We start from the raw sequence: 12,788 nt of genomic DNA, 5'->3' as shown, positions 1-12,788 counted from the left end.
GAGTATGGCTTTTAGTTTACAAAAAAAAAAAAAAAAGCCTCCACGAATATACAGGAAAAAGAAAAAGAAAAAAAAACAGGAGGAAGACAGGTATTCCAAAACGTGAATAGTGAGAGTCTCTGAAAAGTATGATTATGAGTGATGTTTCTTTTCTTTACTATGCTTTTCTGGGTTTCCTAAATATTTTTAAATGAGAATAACTTTTTTTTAAATGTAAGAATCTTTATTTTGAAAACAAGTGCAATGTAAAAGAAGAATAACTTTTATAATTAAAAAAATAATAATAATTTCTAAAACGTCAATACCAGGTAAAAATTTACCATCTCCAAATTCTTTTAGAATGTGAAGATGACTAGGATAGTTCTTAAGAGCCAGAACAGACATTTTTTAAACATCAAATTTATTTCCACATTTTAGATGCTGAAGTTAAGGCTCAAATAGGTTGAGGAACTTATCTCCCAACCAAAGTTCAGGCTTTTTTGAAAAACAGCTTCTACTGTGTCCAGTCATCAGTAGCACACAAACGTACTGAGCTGGACAGTACGCTGACAGAGAGCAAAGACACACGCTCCCTGCCCTTCAAGAGCGCGAGTCAGGAAGAGAGGATCACTTACATACGTATATGTTACCATATTTTACAAGCACCTCCTTCAAGCTTATAAATTTACTTGCTCAATTGCCTATCACATCACTGATCAACTTGACACTTTGAAAAACTGGCACCTCCCCCAAGAGGACGTCCCCACTGACCCCAGTCCTGCTTGTACCCCAGGTCGATTTCTCCATGATCCATCAGGATGCCATTTCCTCGGTCTGGTCCCCACCTCAACATAACATCATGTGGCTCTCCTTTTCATGTTACCGAACGTTTACAGTGATGCCTTCTCCACGACAGGCAACATGCAATCAACTTCTCCAAACTGCCCTTTATTACCTCTACGCAAGCCTGTTAACAATTTATCCAGTACAAAACCTGACAGGTTACCGTTCTGCTCTGTTTCTCTTTCAGCTTCTAATACCACGGATTACTTGACAGTATCCCCTGTGAGTCTGCCTCTAAGAGGCAATAATCACTTGTCTGACATCCTCAATTTACAGTCCTTACTACATTACTTCCCCTTCGTAAACTTTGAGGCAAAATGAAAAGGTGGTAATGCTAATTTCCGTAATTACCTCTTCATTCTTTCCTGAACCACCTGAGGTCAAGCCTACACATTTGGAAGGAAGACAGAGGTATTAGACATCCTGGTTTACAAAGTTTCTCATCAAGTATCAAAGTTCCTGTGGCCTGTACATAGGCTTAAGACTCAGGAAAGCCAATCACCTTAGCAGCCCAGATTCCTTAGTATTTGTGTAGCATGTGCTTGCTTTGGTTCTAGTTGACATTGCAGTCCAGCCTGCCCTGATCCAGAGCCGTAGATGCGTTCACTGACCCTGACCCATTCTCATGCCATCTCTCCTTGCCCTGCCCCCACCCAGGCTCCAAAGTTCCCTCTACAATGCTGCCAACAATCTTAACAATATCCACTTGATCAATTTTAAAATTCTAAACTCCAGGGACTTCCCTGGTGGCCCAGTGGTTAAGACTCCACGCTCCCAATGCAGGGGGCCCGGGTTCGAGCCCTGGTCGGGGAACTAGATCCCGCAAGCCACAACTAAAGATCCCGCATTCTGTAACTAAGACCTGGTGCAGCCAAATAAATAAATATTTTAAAAAATAAATAAATAAAATAAAATAAAATTCTAAACTCCAGCCTGGAGCAGAGCATTATAAAGGCGTTTTTGACAATTATAACACAGTAAACTTTCCATGTAACACAAGTGCATTTGGATACCTAAGTTGTGAGAAAAGTAATCTGTACTGTAATAGGACCTAAGGAGTCAACTCACTTAAAAAAGAAAAAGCCTTAAGTTTCTTTTTTTCCCCCCAGATTTCAAAATTTGACCCTGTCATTTATACCCTCCCTTGAGAAGCCTACCCCAGTCCCCCATCCCCTCATTAGGCTTGTCTGTCTAGCCTAATCTTTTGGGAATTCTGAATAAAATTGCCCCATTGTGTACACTGTGATGTCCTGAAGACATGTACAAGTAATTACAAAGCATAATAAATTAGGGAATTTGACCTAGTCTGGGATATAGGTTAAAATGATTGTAGAGATGTTAGGTATGGTTTCCTGGAGGCAGCAACATCACATTAGAAAGATAAATGGGAGTTAATTAGACTGAAGATAGGATTAGAAGAGAAAGGAAAACAGTGAGTCCTAAGGTTGGAGAAAGCATGAGGACTTGAAGAGATAAAGAAGGCCAGCTTCTCTACAACAGGGAGGAGAGGGAAAAGCTGACAGCCTTAAGTTTCTTGATCCAAATCCTATTTCAGGATAGAATTAAATCCAGTACTTGAACTCAACAGTGCCATTCACAGAAGCCTGTAGTTTTCTAGGCAGAAATTAGTAATGGCATACCAACCACTTCCTTCAAAAAGTGAGTACGTTTGTTCACCCAATCATAAATGACCAATCAAACCTCTCAATTATTGAGGTGGGAGTCCTATTTCAACACCAAATCTACTCAGAATTCTAAGGTTCCTCCCCTCTTCTCATGCAAGGCATTCTTCTGATTTGACACACACAACTCAATTTATCTTCAAAAATACCTCCATATGGTGAAACTGTCAAATCTATTGACAATTTTCAGGAAACATCGAAACTAAAAACTTTTTCTTGACAAAAATAGTGAACCAGAAACTTATATTATCTCCATCTGCTTGAGTATAGAAATTACGGCCAAGATCTGGGACTAGCAAAGAGCAGACACAACAGCACAGAAGAGCAGAGAAGACAGCTTTATTATCACTAAACAAACTGGCCATGCACTGTGAGAATTAAAGAAAGGTTTACACAAGTGACAAAAATAAAGCAAGGTTACCTCAGAGCAAGATTTTGCTTGTTTGGAAACCAGGCTTCCATTATTCTCAGAAGATTTGCGTTTTACTGCCCCAATTCTTGTAGAGTTACCTAAAATATTTAAAAACAGGTAAGTTGGCATCCCTGTTTCTCTTAATGTGAGAAGGATAAAAGGGAAAGGAGAACAAAGATTTTAATCAAACAATGTATCTTACCACATGTCACAAAGTTATCATGTACAACTTCAACATGAATCAGTGATGGATCGACAATTTTCAGTGCTGGAATCTTAAAAAACAAATAAATAAAACAAAGATACTGGGAAATTTAAAAATGCTTAGGAACACACCAGAAATGAGCTGTATCAACATAACAGTAGGGGCTTCTGGGACTTCCCTGGTGGCGCAGTGGTTAAGAATCCGCCTGACAATGCAGGCGACACGGGTTCGAGCCCTGGTCCGGGAAGATCCCACATGCCACAGAGCAACTAAGCCCGTGCACCACAACTACTAAGCCTGCGCTCTAGAACCCACAAGCCACAACTACTGAGCACGTGTGCCACAAACTACTGAAGCCTGCACACCTAGAGCCCGTGCTCCGCAACAAGAGAAGCCACCATAATGAGAAGCCCGCGCACCACAACGAAGAGTAGACCCTGCTCGCCGCAACTAGAGAAAGCCCGTGCGCAGCAGTGAAGACCCAATGCAGCCATAAATTAATTAATTAATTAAAATTTATTTAAAAAACAATAGGGGCTTCTTACATATAATTTTTTAAAATAATTGTGATTTTTTTCTACTGATATTTTAATACAAAATAATAAAGGTGTTTAGCTCCTATAAGATACTGTAATTCCTTTTTATAATTATCTTTCCCTGTCAAGTTATCTTACACACAATTATCATCATCCTTACCTCCTCACAGTTGACTTGAAGAGTTTTTGATGTTGGGTTTCCATTTACAATGGTTGCAGAAAACCACTGAGTAGATGGGTCCAAGCTATAAATTTTTACTTCTGAACCAACTAAGTTTTTGTCACCTTAAAAAATAAAAATTAAAAAAAATCCTTAGAGCAATATGCATTATCTCCCAACAGCACCATTATCCAGGATAATCTTTTCCCAAGTCTTTAAAAATGCAGTAGACAAAAAGTAAACATTAAAAGATACTGCTATAAATGCAAGAAGACAGACATTTCAGCAAAGCTAAGAGAAGATTTAAACTGTCTATTTTTAACCTTCACTTTTCTATTGATTTATCTTAGACTTGCAATATATTTATTCTAGCATTTGTATCAGACCATGTAGTATCAGATAACACATTGAGATGTAAATCATTCTCCTATGCAGAGTTTTAGAGGATCCAAATTCAGGAACCTCAGCAAAACTGCTAAGTCTGATAAAATACTTACAATTGGGAAATTGACCAAGAAAATCAATAACAGTAAATGGCAAGATCAAGATTACCAAATTAACGTTTTATTAATTTTATAAGACTGAAATTCCAAACATATCAAATTCCATGTCAAAATATAGCTGAGCTTGTTTAATATCTACTTCACTTTTATAGTCTTCACATGATCCCTGAGCTTTCCAAATTTCAGAGACTTTAGAATACATTACAGAATAAATAAAGTCCTCCACTCATCTAGTTGCATGGGAAAAGCAGCAAAAGAATTTCTAACAAATTAGAATTTTTAATGAGCAAATGAATGAGAAGGGCTAAAACATAGCTTCTTACCTTGTAAAAGATGGCTTTCATCCAAATGTTTCACAATCAAAGCTTGAAATTCTTTACTGACATTCTGATTATCGATAAGTGAAAGTCGAAGATTGTTTACATCCTGAAAAATGGAAAATCATTACATTTTAAGGTAACAAGTAAGAAGAGTTGTTTAAATTCCAGTGGATATTTCAATCAGTTTAATCACAGGGATTAAAGTAGTATCAATTAGCCATTTGATGGCAGCAAACCATTGCAACTCCAATGAATTAGACTGGTCAAATAGCAGGAAACCATCAAACCATCACAAATATAAGGCAGACAGAAGTGAAGTCACCCCAAGCTAAGAGCAAGACAGATACTAAGAGTGGCTCAAATTTTAAATATAATAAGCAAACAACCTAGCTAGTCAGTTCATGTCAAAAATACTCTGTATCCCAAACTCTATGGATTAGGGAAATCACAGCTCCAAATGCAAGGGGCAAAAGACACATACATAGAAATCACTTAAATCCACAGTGTCAATTCATTGAAATTGCTGTTTTTAACAAACATCATTTCACACAGATTCATTTACCCTAACTAGAATTCCAAACGCATTCTTGTTTACGAAGGGGGCCGTGGGGGTGAGGAAGGACAAAATCTGAATGAATAGCGTTAAGCCTCCAGCAAGCCAGTTTTGAAACATTCAATTCTTGGCAGCTCTATTTTTGGCACTATTCCACAGTGCTCTGGCTTTGTGTGTACACTCAGTTATGATAAATGTATACAGACTGTCAATAGGAGGAACCTGCCAAACCCAAACTGTATAGCACAGAAGCCCTTCCAATATCAGGCCTTCATGCTTTTCTACATGTGAAATGGGTACACAGTGGCCAAAAATAGTTCATCCATTTCTCCCATTGGAAAGAACAGTCTTTTAGAGAGGCCATGCTGGAAAAACTTCTTAAGCCAAATAACATTAGACTTAAACTAGGGGTTTCATAAGAGCTCAACATTAATAACCAGAACGGGCCATGTGTTTTTTTTTTCATGCTACTGCAATTTCGAAAACTTTAAATGTGTTCTTCAATTCCTACTACAAGGTAAAGTATCATGTTAATGGGGCGAGCCACAAAGGGCTCTTAAATAAATAAAACTTACTGACCTTTTTCAACCTCAAGAAACAAAACTGAAAAGGTTAAACACATGAAAGATATAAAACAGAACTGTCCCGAAAACAATGCTAAGAAGTAAAAACTACTCTACTGCTCAGTGAAGCAGACATCCACAGCCCCTGCTGTATGTTCCTTGGTCCTTAAGAGCAGTCATTCTGCCTTTTAATGTAGGAAAAATATCAATATGCCTATTTGACATATGAAGATAACTTGTGTCTGCAATTAAGTAAAGGCATCTTCCTCTGTTCCATTTACTTAAACATTATAAAATAGGGTTCAGAGTGTGAATCTTGTTTTCACTCACTTCGAGGACATGGAAGTAAAAGTAAGACTTGAGTAGAGAAAAGTCAATGCCAAGGCCCAGCAATGGCAATGACCCTTGGTCCTAAACTGTCTTTCAGCAAATAAACTGGTTTAATTGTTCTACAGGCCATAGAAACAAGTCAGTTCACAAAACAGAAGTGGGTAAAGGGGATTACTAAGCTTCACAAATGACATATAAAAAAACCAATGTTATTATAAGACCAACATTATTCCCAAGGTAGTGATCTGTGGCGGTAATCTGTGTGTTCTTCCCCTCCCTCCCAACATTTTTATAATAAAGGAAAAAATCACACACGAGCAAGACCCAAGAGCCTAAATGTTGTGAACAAAAAGGTGGGAGTTCTGCAAGCTAACTGGAAAGAATATGAACACACACACACACACACACACACACACGATTCACACTGTTTGTGGTAGTTACATTAAGTCACCACAAACACTGAATTAGTGAATACTGAACCATTCCTAGGGGAAAGATGGGGTTAGGTTCCTTCAAGCCTCTGGTCACAACATTGTCGTCAACCAATCAATACATAACCTTGTTTTATGTGTTTCGGTTGAAAAACACACTATTTAGTATATATTGCTGCAATACTAACCTCGAACCCATGGCCACTATACCTCACGGCTGAATGAAGCTTATCTAACACATGTATTTTCTCCCTAAGACACATCACAGCCTCCTTGCACTTAGGAACACTAGAGAGCACTTCAGCACCACCCTTGGGGGCCATTTTAAACAGTGAAATCACCAACAAAAAAGCACAAAAATGCAGTACTAAATAGACCTTGAAAAGGACACTTGTTTACAGTAGAATAGAGGAAATAAGAAGGCAGAATGTCACCTTATTCAACCTCAGCTGGGAACACGTGTCAGACAACTGAAAATTTTCACCACTCTGCACACGTCTGTGAATGACCATGAAAGCACCAAAGTACTGATTGAGGGGTTACAAATATATTTTAGCAAGTAAGCAAGTTCCCAAATACAGAATCCTTAAATAATCAGGACTGACATATATGTATACAGATATATGTATATATATGAATGATAGTCTTAGAAATTATCTTTATATCACCTAGGTGTTTCTATATACACACATCATCAACTGTAGTACATTTGTCCTTCCAACCCCAAATAAACAGTACCAACCCAACGGCTAACACTGAGCAATGATGTCTGACAACTTAGCTGCTCATAAGATGGGTCCTTTTCTCTGTTAGATATCTGAATTAGAGCAACCAACATCAATATGTTAGTTCTCATATTAAAGGAGTTTGTATTTCTATTTTTAGGGTTTAATATTGTTTCCGTGTTTTACCTGTATAGGCTTTAAAAGGTCTTTAGAAAGAAATACTCTTTGTTGATCTCCTAAAAAGCGAATAGACGTTATGGATCCCAAACCAGCTTTGTCCAGCAGAGATCTGTACATCTGAAACAAAAGAAAATGTTTTGGCATCATAAATGTGTCAGCATAATTCTGAAAATGGGGACTGGCAATTTTCCATACACGTGGAAAGAGATAAAGCCATTCAGTTGTTTATTTACTACCAGTATCTCAATAATAACTATTCATGCAACCACAACAGGAGCACGTAATTTTTATCCAGAATCAATAATTTAAATGAGATACACATTTAAGAGTCATTAACATATAGGTCTGGGTCCACAGATGTATGGCTTCCCCCAAATTTATACAAAATATTGCTTTATGTACATTTTTGTGGGGAGACAGGGCCATGTTTTTAGCAAATTCTTAATAGATGGGAGAAAAAATACAAAGAGCAAAATACAACTTTAAACAAAACCCGACATCACTCAAAAATCTCCAGCAGCTCTTCTCACCCATGGGCAAAATCTTAACTTTGCTCATACGGGCATGCAGGCCCTTCACAAGCTGGTCAGCTTTTCAATCATCCTCTCAGCCTTTCAACTATCCAATCTGCCCCTTCCTCCTTCAAGCCCCAGCTCATGTCTCAAATAGCCTGAACTGTCCTCTCCTGATCACTATTTTCCTTTAACTGCACCAGACTTACGGTGTGGAAATGGCACAATCATATACTGACTGCTAGCATCTTTAAAGCCAAAGAAATATGAGCCAGAGGGAACCTCAAAGATCATGAGACCAAAAGTGGAAACCCTTACAGGGGCCAGGCAACAGCTACTTTTCAGCTTCAGCCTACTGTTGCGATAAGGAATTGCTATGAGGCTCCAGTGTTGCCATATCTTGCCATTTTTCCAAGAAAAACTGGAACTCTAGATTTTTAAGGACATTCTCTACATTTTTTAAACGTAGACAACTAATTTAGATTTTCTTAAAACACTGTGAGGGTCAAACCAAAAAGATCTGTATGTCTGTATATATCTGCTGGTTTCTAACCACTGACCTAGACGTTCCCCACATGACCTCCACCCCCGACTTTTCAAGTGAAGAAACTGAGGCCCAAGAACGTCAAGGGTCAGAGTTGCAGGGCTCCTAGCAGGGCTGACAGGAGGTCCTGGAGGATTTTCTGAATCTTCTACATTGTCATATCTCTGTACTATTATTTTCCAGAGGACCAAATATAGGCATTATGTATAGATTTTCCCTGTTTCATTCATAACGGGTGAAATACCCTCTTCTCAGGAGTTCAGATAAGCCCGAGTTTTACTCACTATCGCAGGCCACTGAACAATTCGCTCAGAAACTTCAGGAGACTTTCGTTCAGCCAAAACCAAGTTATGTTCCACTAAAAAGGCTCTCCTTAGAAGGCTGTAGACGTCTATCCATCTTCTCTTCCTCCAAGATTCCCCATCAAACTCCACACACACCTAGACAAACAGAATTGAAGGAAAGCAGACTTGATTAACAAAAATAAACATGAAAAATGCCTAAGTTGAATTATACCCTCACCATTCTACTCGAGTCTTATATCTGAATATGCTGCCCCCGACTCCTGCTCTCTTACTTCCCTTCTAAACCCACAATAAACTAACCAGATCTGTTAGTCTAACCAACAAGCTTTGGCTCCCAAACCACTTTGGGAAGCAGAGTCAAGGGATATGGAGACCAGTCTCTGCCCTCAAAGTAACCTCTGGGAAGCCTTAACAAAAAAGAACCCCCACGTAGAAGGTTTTTACATATGTTAATTAGACATCAGAGCTTTGAGAATTGAAAGACAGAAATCTGAAACCCAAAGTACTTCTCGCAGGGCATTGTAATTCTATGTTGACATTGTCAGTGAGTTTAAGATGACCGCCCATCAACACAATCCACCACTGGCTTCTGAATCCCTCTGGTAGCAGTAGGACTCAGCACAAGGCGCTTTCAACGCTTTGAGTTGAATAAACTGGGAAATTTATCTCAGAGTTTGAAATCCAAGACAACTTTGCTACATACAGAAACAAGTAATTGATACAGGACCCCAGAATTTTCCAAAACTACCTCTAACTTCTTACATGAAAATTAAACTACCTTTGAAATACTATTTTCCAAGTAACTATGAAGTTCTCTGCTTCTGATCTGCAAAATACCTTTTAGCCTTAAAGTTAAAACCCTTATAATATGTACAGATATTTTAAAACATAAAAAAAGAATTCAGTCCAAAAGTGGGTCTCTGACAGCAACCCATCAGTAGGAATCAGTCACAAAACCTTAAAAGTCATATAAATGTACCAAACACCTTAGCTTCCTTAACCCATTATGAATATGCTACCCTTTAATTTACTCTAAGTCTTTTAAAATGTTTCTTATGTTTTAACTGAGATACAATAAACTCCCTCAATATTCAGTGTAAAAATCACTATTTTAATTTGATTTAAAAGCTCTCCTCTTAATAGAGTGATGTCTCATTTTTGGTTTCAAAGAATTAGTGAATAAATCTATCAACACTTCATAATTTCAGAGACAATCATATCTCCCTTTTCAACCTTTAACTTAAAAAAGTTTATTTAATTTCCATTTATTCATCAGAACCCAATTCAAAAATCCTTTCCTCAAGGAAGCCTTCCCTTACCAAAGAGTCCCTCTCTCTCCCCAAGAGAAGTCCCTTGCTAACTGTACTCAAAACTCTGTTGTACTCTTCCTTCCTAGCACTAATCCACATTTTGAATTATTTATTTGTGGTTAACTGATTGACATATTAAAAACTCTAATCGGTCAAAGTCTGTCTTCTTTTACTTACCATGTATTTCATCAGTCAGTACTCAAATACTTGTTGAATGAATAAATTTCTCTCTGAATTGGGCTCTTACCTTGTTTCTCTCACCCATTTGGAAGGCAGGAAGTTCCCAACTGATATACCACTAGCCTCAATCCCAACCTTTTCCAGTTTTATGGCTATAGACTATCAATCTTTAAAATCAATGAAATTTGAGACCCATCCTATCCTTCTCCCCCAACCACAAAATATGCACCCCTAATTTCCCAGGCAACTTCCCCTGAGGAGCTGCATATCTTCTTGGTATGGCAGGCTTTTAACCTTGCAGTTATTACAGAATAAGTGTAAATGTGTTAAGCACCTACTATGTGACAAGGCCCTGCGTACTCTACCTTGGTTCTGTGTATTCCATCCATCACCATAACCAACCAGTGGTCCTTCACATCGGGCTTCAGAGACTGCCTATCTTCCTTTCTGTTTGCCTAGCCACAGAATCCAGGTCCTCCGACATCTCCCCTAGTCTTTTTGCCCCACAGCACATCAACCTCAAACCCAACTAAGCTTTGGATGACAGTTTTCCCATCAATGTAGTGTAAGAGGAATGCACATCTACAACATCAGAACCAGAGAGATCTGGGTTTGAATACCAGCTATGTTGAAGCTTTCTTAGAATGATTTTACATGCATAAAATAAAATATGTAGGATTACAAAGGAAACCAATTAACTGTACCAAGGTCAAGAAGCTAAGCTCTCTGAATCTTGTGTTCTGGTAGCTTCAAAATGAAAGTACTAACACCCACCCTTCACTGAATTGTTAGGTAGATTTTAAAGGCAATTTACGTTAAGTATCTGGCAAGGAGACTAGGTAGTTTTAAGACCTCCGTGGTAATTCAAATCTTAATTTATCAGAGTATCACTTCTTCAGTTAGGAATGGGAGGAGGAAGACTTCAATATGATTATCTAACATCTACTCAGAAAAAAAGTAATCTAAGATCTTAAGTGGCTTCCCAAAATGTATGCAATATCACAGTTCTTATCATATCTATAAGCTATCTATAAAGCTTATGATCAACCCTAAACCAAATTTTAGACAAGGTCCCTCTTTATATCTCAATTTTTTTAATATAAATTTATTTATTTATTTATTTTTGGCTGCATTGGGTCTTCATTGCTGCGCACAGGCTTTCTCTAGTTGCAGCGAGCGGGTGCTACTCTCTGTTGCGGCGCGCGGGCTTCTCACTGTGGTGGCTTCTCTCGTTGCAGAGCACGGGCTCCAGGCACGCGGGCTTCAGGAGTTGAGGCACACGGGCTCAGTACTTGTGGCTCACAGGCTCTAGAGCGCAGACTCAGTAGTTGTGGCACACGGGCTCAGTTGCTCTGCAGCATGTGGGATCTTCCCGGACCAGGGCTCGAACCTGTGTCCCCTGCATTGGCAGGAGGATTCTTAACCACTGGGCCACCAGGGAAGTCCCTATATCTCAATTTTTGAGTAATCTGAAAATTAAGTTTAGTTCTTTAAAAATAAATAAGTTTGGGGCTTCCCTGGTGGCGCAGTGGTTGAGAATCTGCCTGCCAATGCAGGGGACACGGGTTCGAGCCCTGGTCTGGGAAGATCCCACATGCCGCGGAGCAACTAGGCCCATGAGCCACAAGTACTGAGCCTACGCGACTGGAGCCTGTGCTCCGCAACAAGAGAGGCCGCGACAGTGAGAGGCCCGCGCACCGCGATGAAGAGTGGCCCCTGCTTGCCACAACTAGAGAAAACCCTCGCACAGAAACGAAGACCCAACACAGCCAAAAATAAATAAATAAATAAATAATAAAAGTGTTTAAATAAAATAAATAAGTTTAGTTCTTTTAAAAATAAATAATAATACTTTGAAGTATTAGGTTGTGTTGGTCAAAACTTCACAGTTAAAAAGATGACTTTTAAAAAAATATAATGAAACCAACAAGTTGTGAGCTTTCTTAAACATTCTTTAAAAGTTTCCTGTTTATCATAACCACATATCTCTCATTTGTGCCTTGAGGTCTGAAGTTCTATATATAAGGACATCCCCCCTACCAAAAGCCTCTTTTACAGAAATTTCTATTTAAAAAAAACAACGGTAAGAATTCAAATTCAGGGGGAACTAATGTGATTTGACCAAGCTCCTGCAAAGTGACAGATGCAACTAGTTCTCATTCTAAATTGTGTTCTTTCCTCCACAATCCCTTGGTCCACAAAGGAGATGTTATCTGTGCTGTCTGACTCCAAAGGCCAGAAAAAGGCCTATTAATTACAACTTACTACCTATAATTCCCAAATTTCCTATTTAAAAAATAGGGCATTTTGTAAATACGTGCCTATTAGCCTATAAAATTTCTTGACCAGATGTTGGATATTTCAAGTTAATTATTTCAAGCTGTTCTTCCCAGATGGATAAATCTCTTTCCTTTAAGACATATGAATTAATATTATCTAATCAAGCTAACCTCAAAACCTCCACTTTTAGTATACACTAATCTTACCTAAGTATATGATTATGAAAACTATCAGA

The 12,788-nt window shown here is 38.5% G+C and overlaps 1 protein-coding gene across 6 annotated transcripts in view; it reads right to left on the bottom strand.

The window, feature by feature from the left end:
* KDM3A (lysine demethylase 3A) overlaps positions 1–12,788 on the bottom strand; it is a 54,618-nt gene that overhangs the window by 37,740 nt on the left and 4,090 nt on the right. For all 6 annotated transcript variants that reach the window (XM_061210652.1, XM_061210650.1, XM_061210654.1 and 3 more), the window contains 6 exons: positions 8,763–8,918; positions 7,429–7,539; positions 4,644–4,746; positions 3,818–3,942; positions 3,119–3,191; positions 2,926–3,014 (listed from right to left, as the gene is read on the bottom strand). In XM_061210652.1, the coding sequence (XP_061066635.1) occupies positions 2,926–3,014; positions 3,119–3,191; positions 3,818–3,942; positions 4,644–4,746; positions 7,429–7,539; positions 8,763–8,918 (657 nt within the window). The remainder of the gene's footprint in view (positions 1–2,925; positions 3,015–3,118; positions 3,192–3,817; positions 3,943–4,643; positions 4,747–7,428; positions 7,540–8,762; positions 8,919–12,788) is intronic.

Source organism: Eubalaena glacialis, chromosome 14, assembly GCF_028564815.1.
Source record: "Eubalaena glacialis isolate mEubGla1 chromosome 14, mEubGla1.1.hap2.+ XY, whole genome shotgun sequence".
NCBI lineage: Eukaryota > Metazoa > Chordata > Mammalia > Artiodactyla > Balaenidae > Eubalaena > Eubalaena glacialis.
This window is presented reverse-complemented; position numbering and strand designations above follow the sequence as displayed.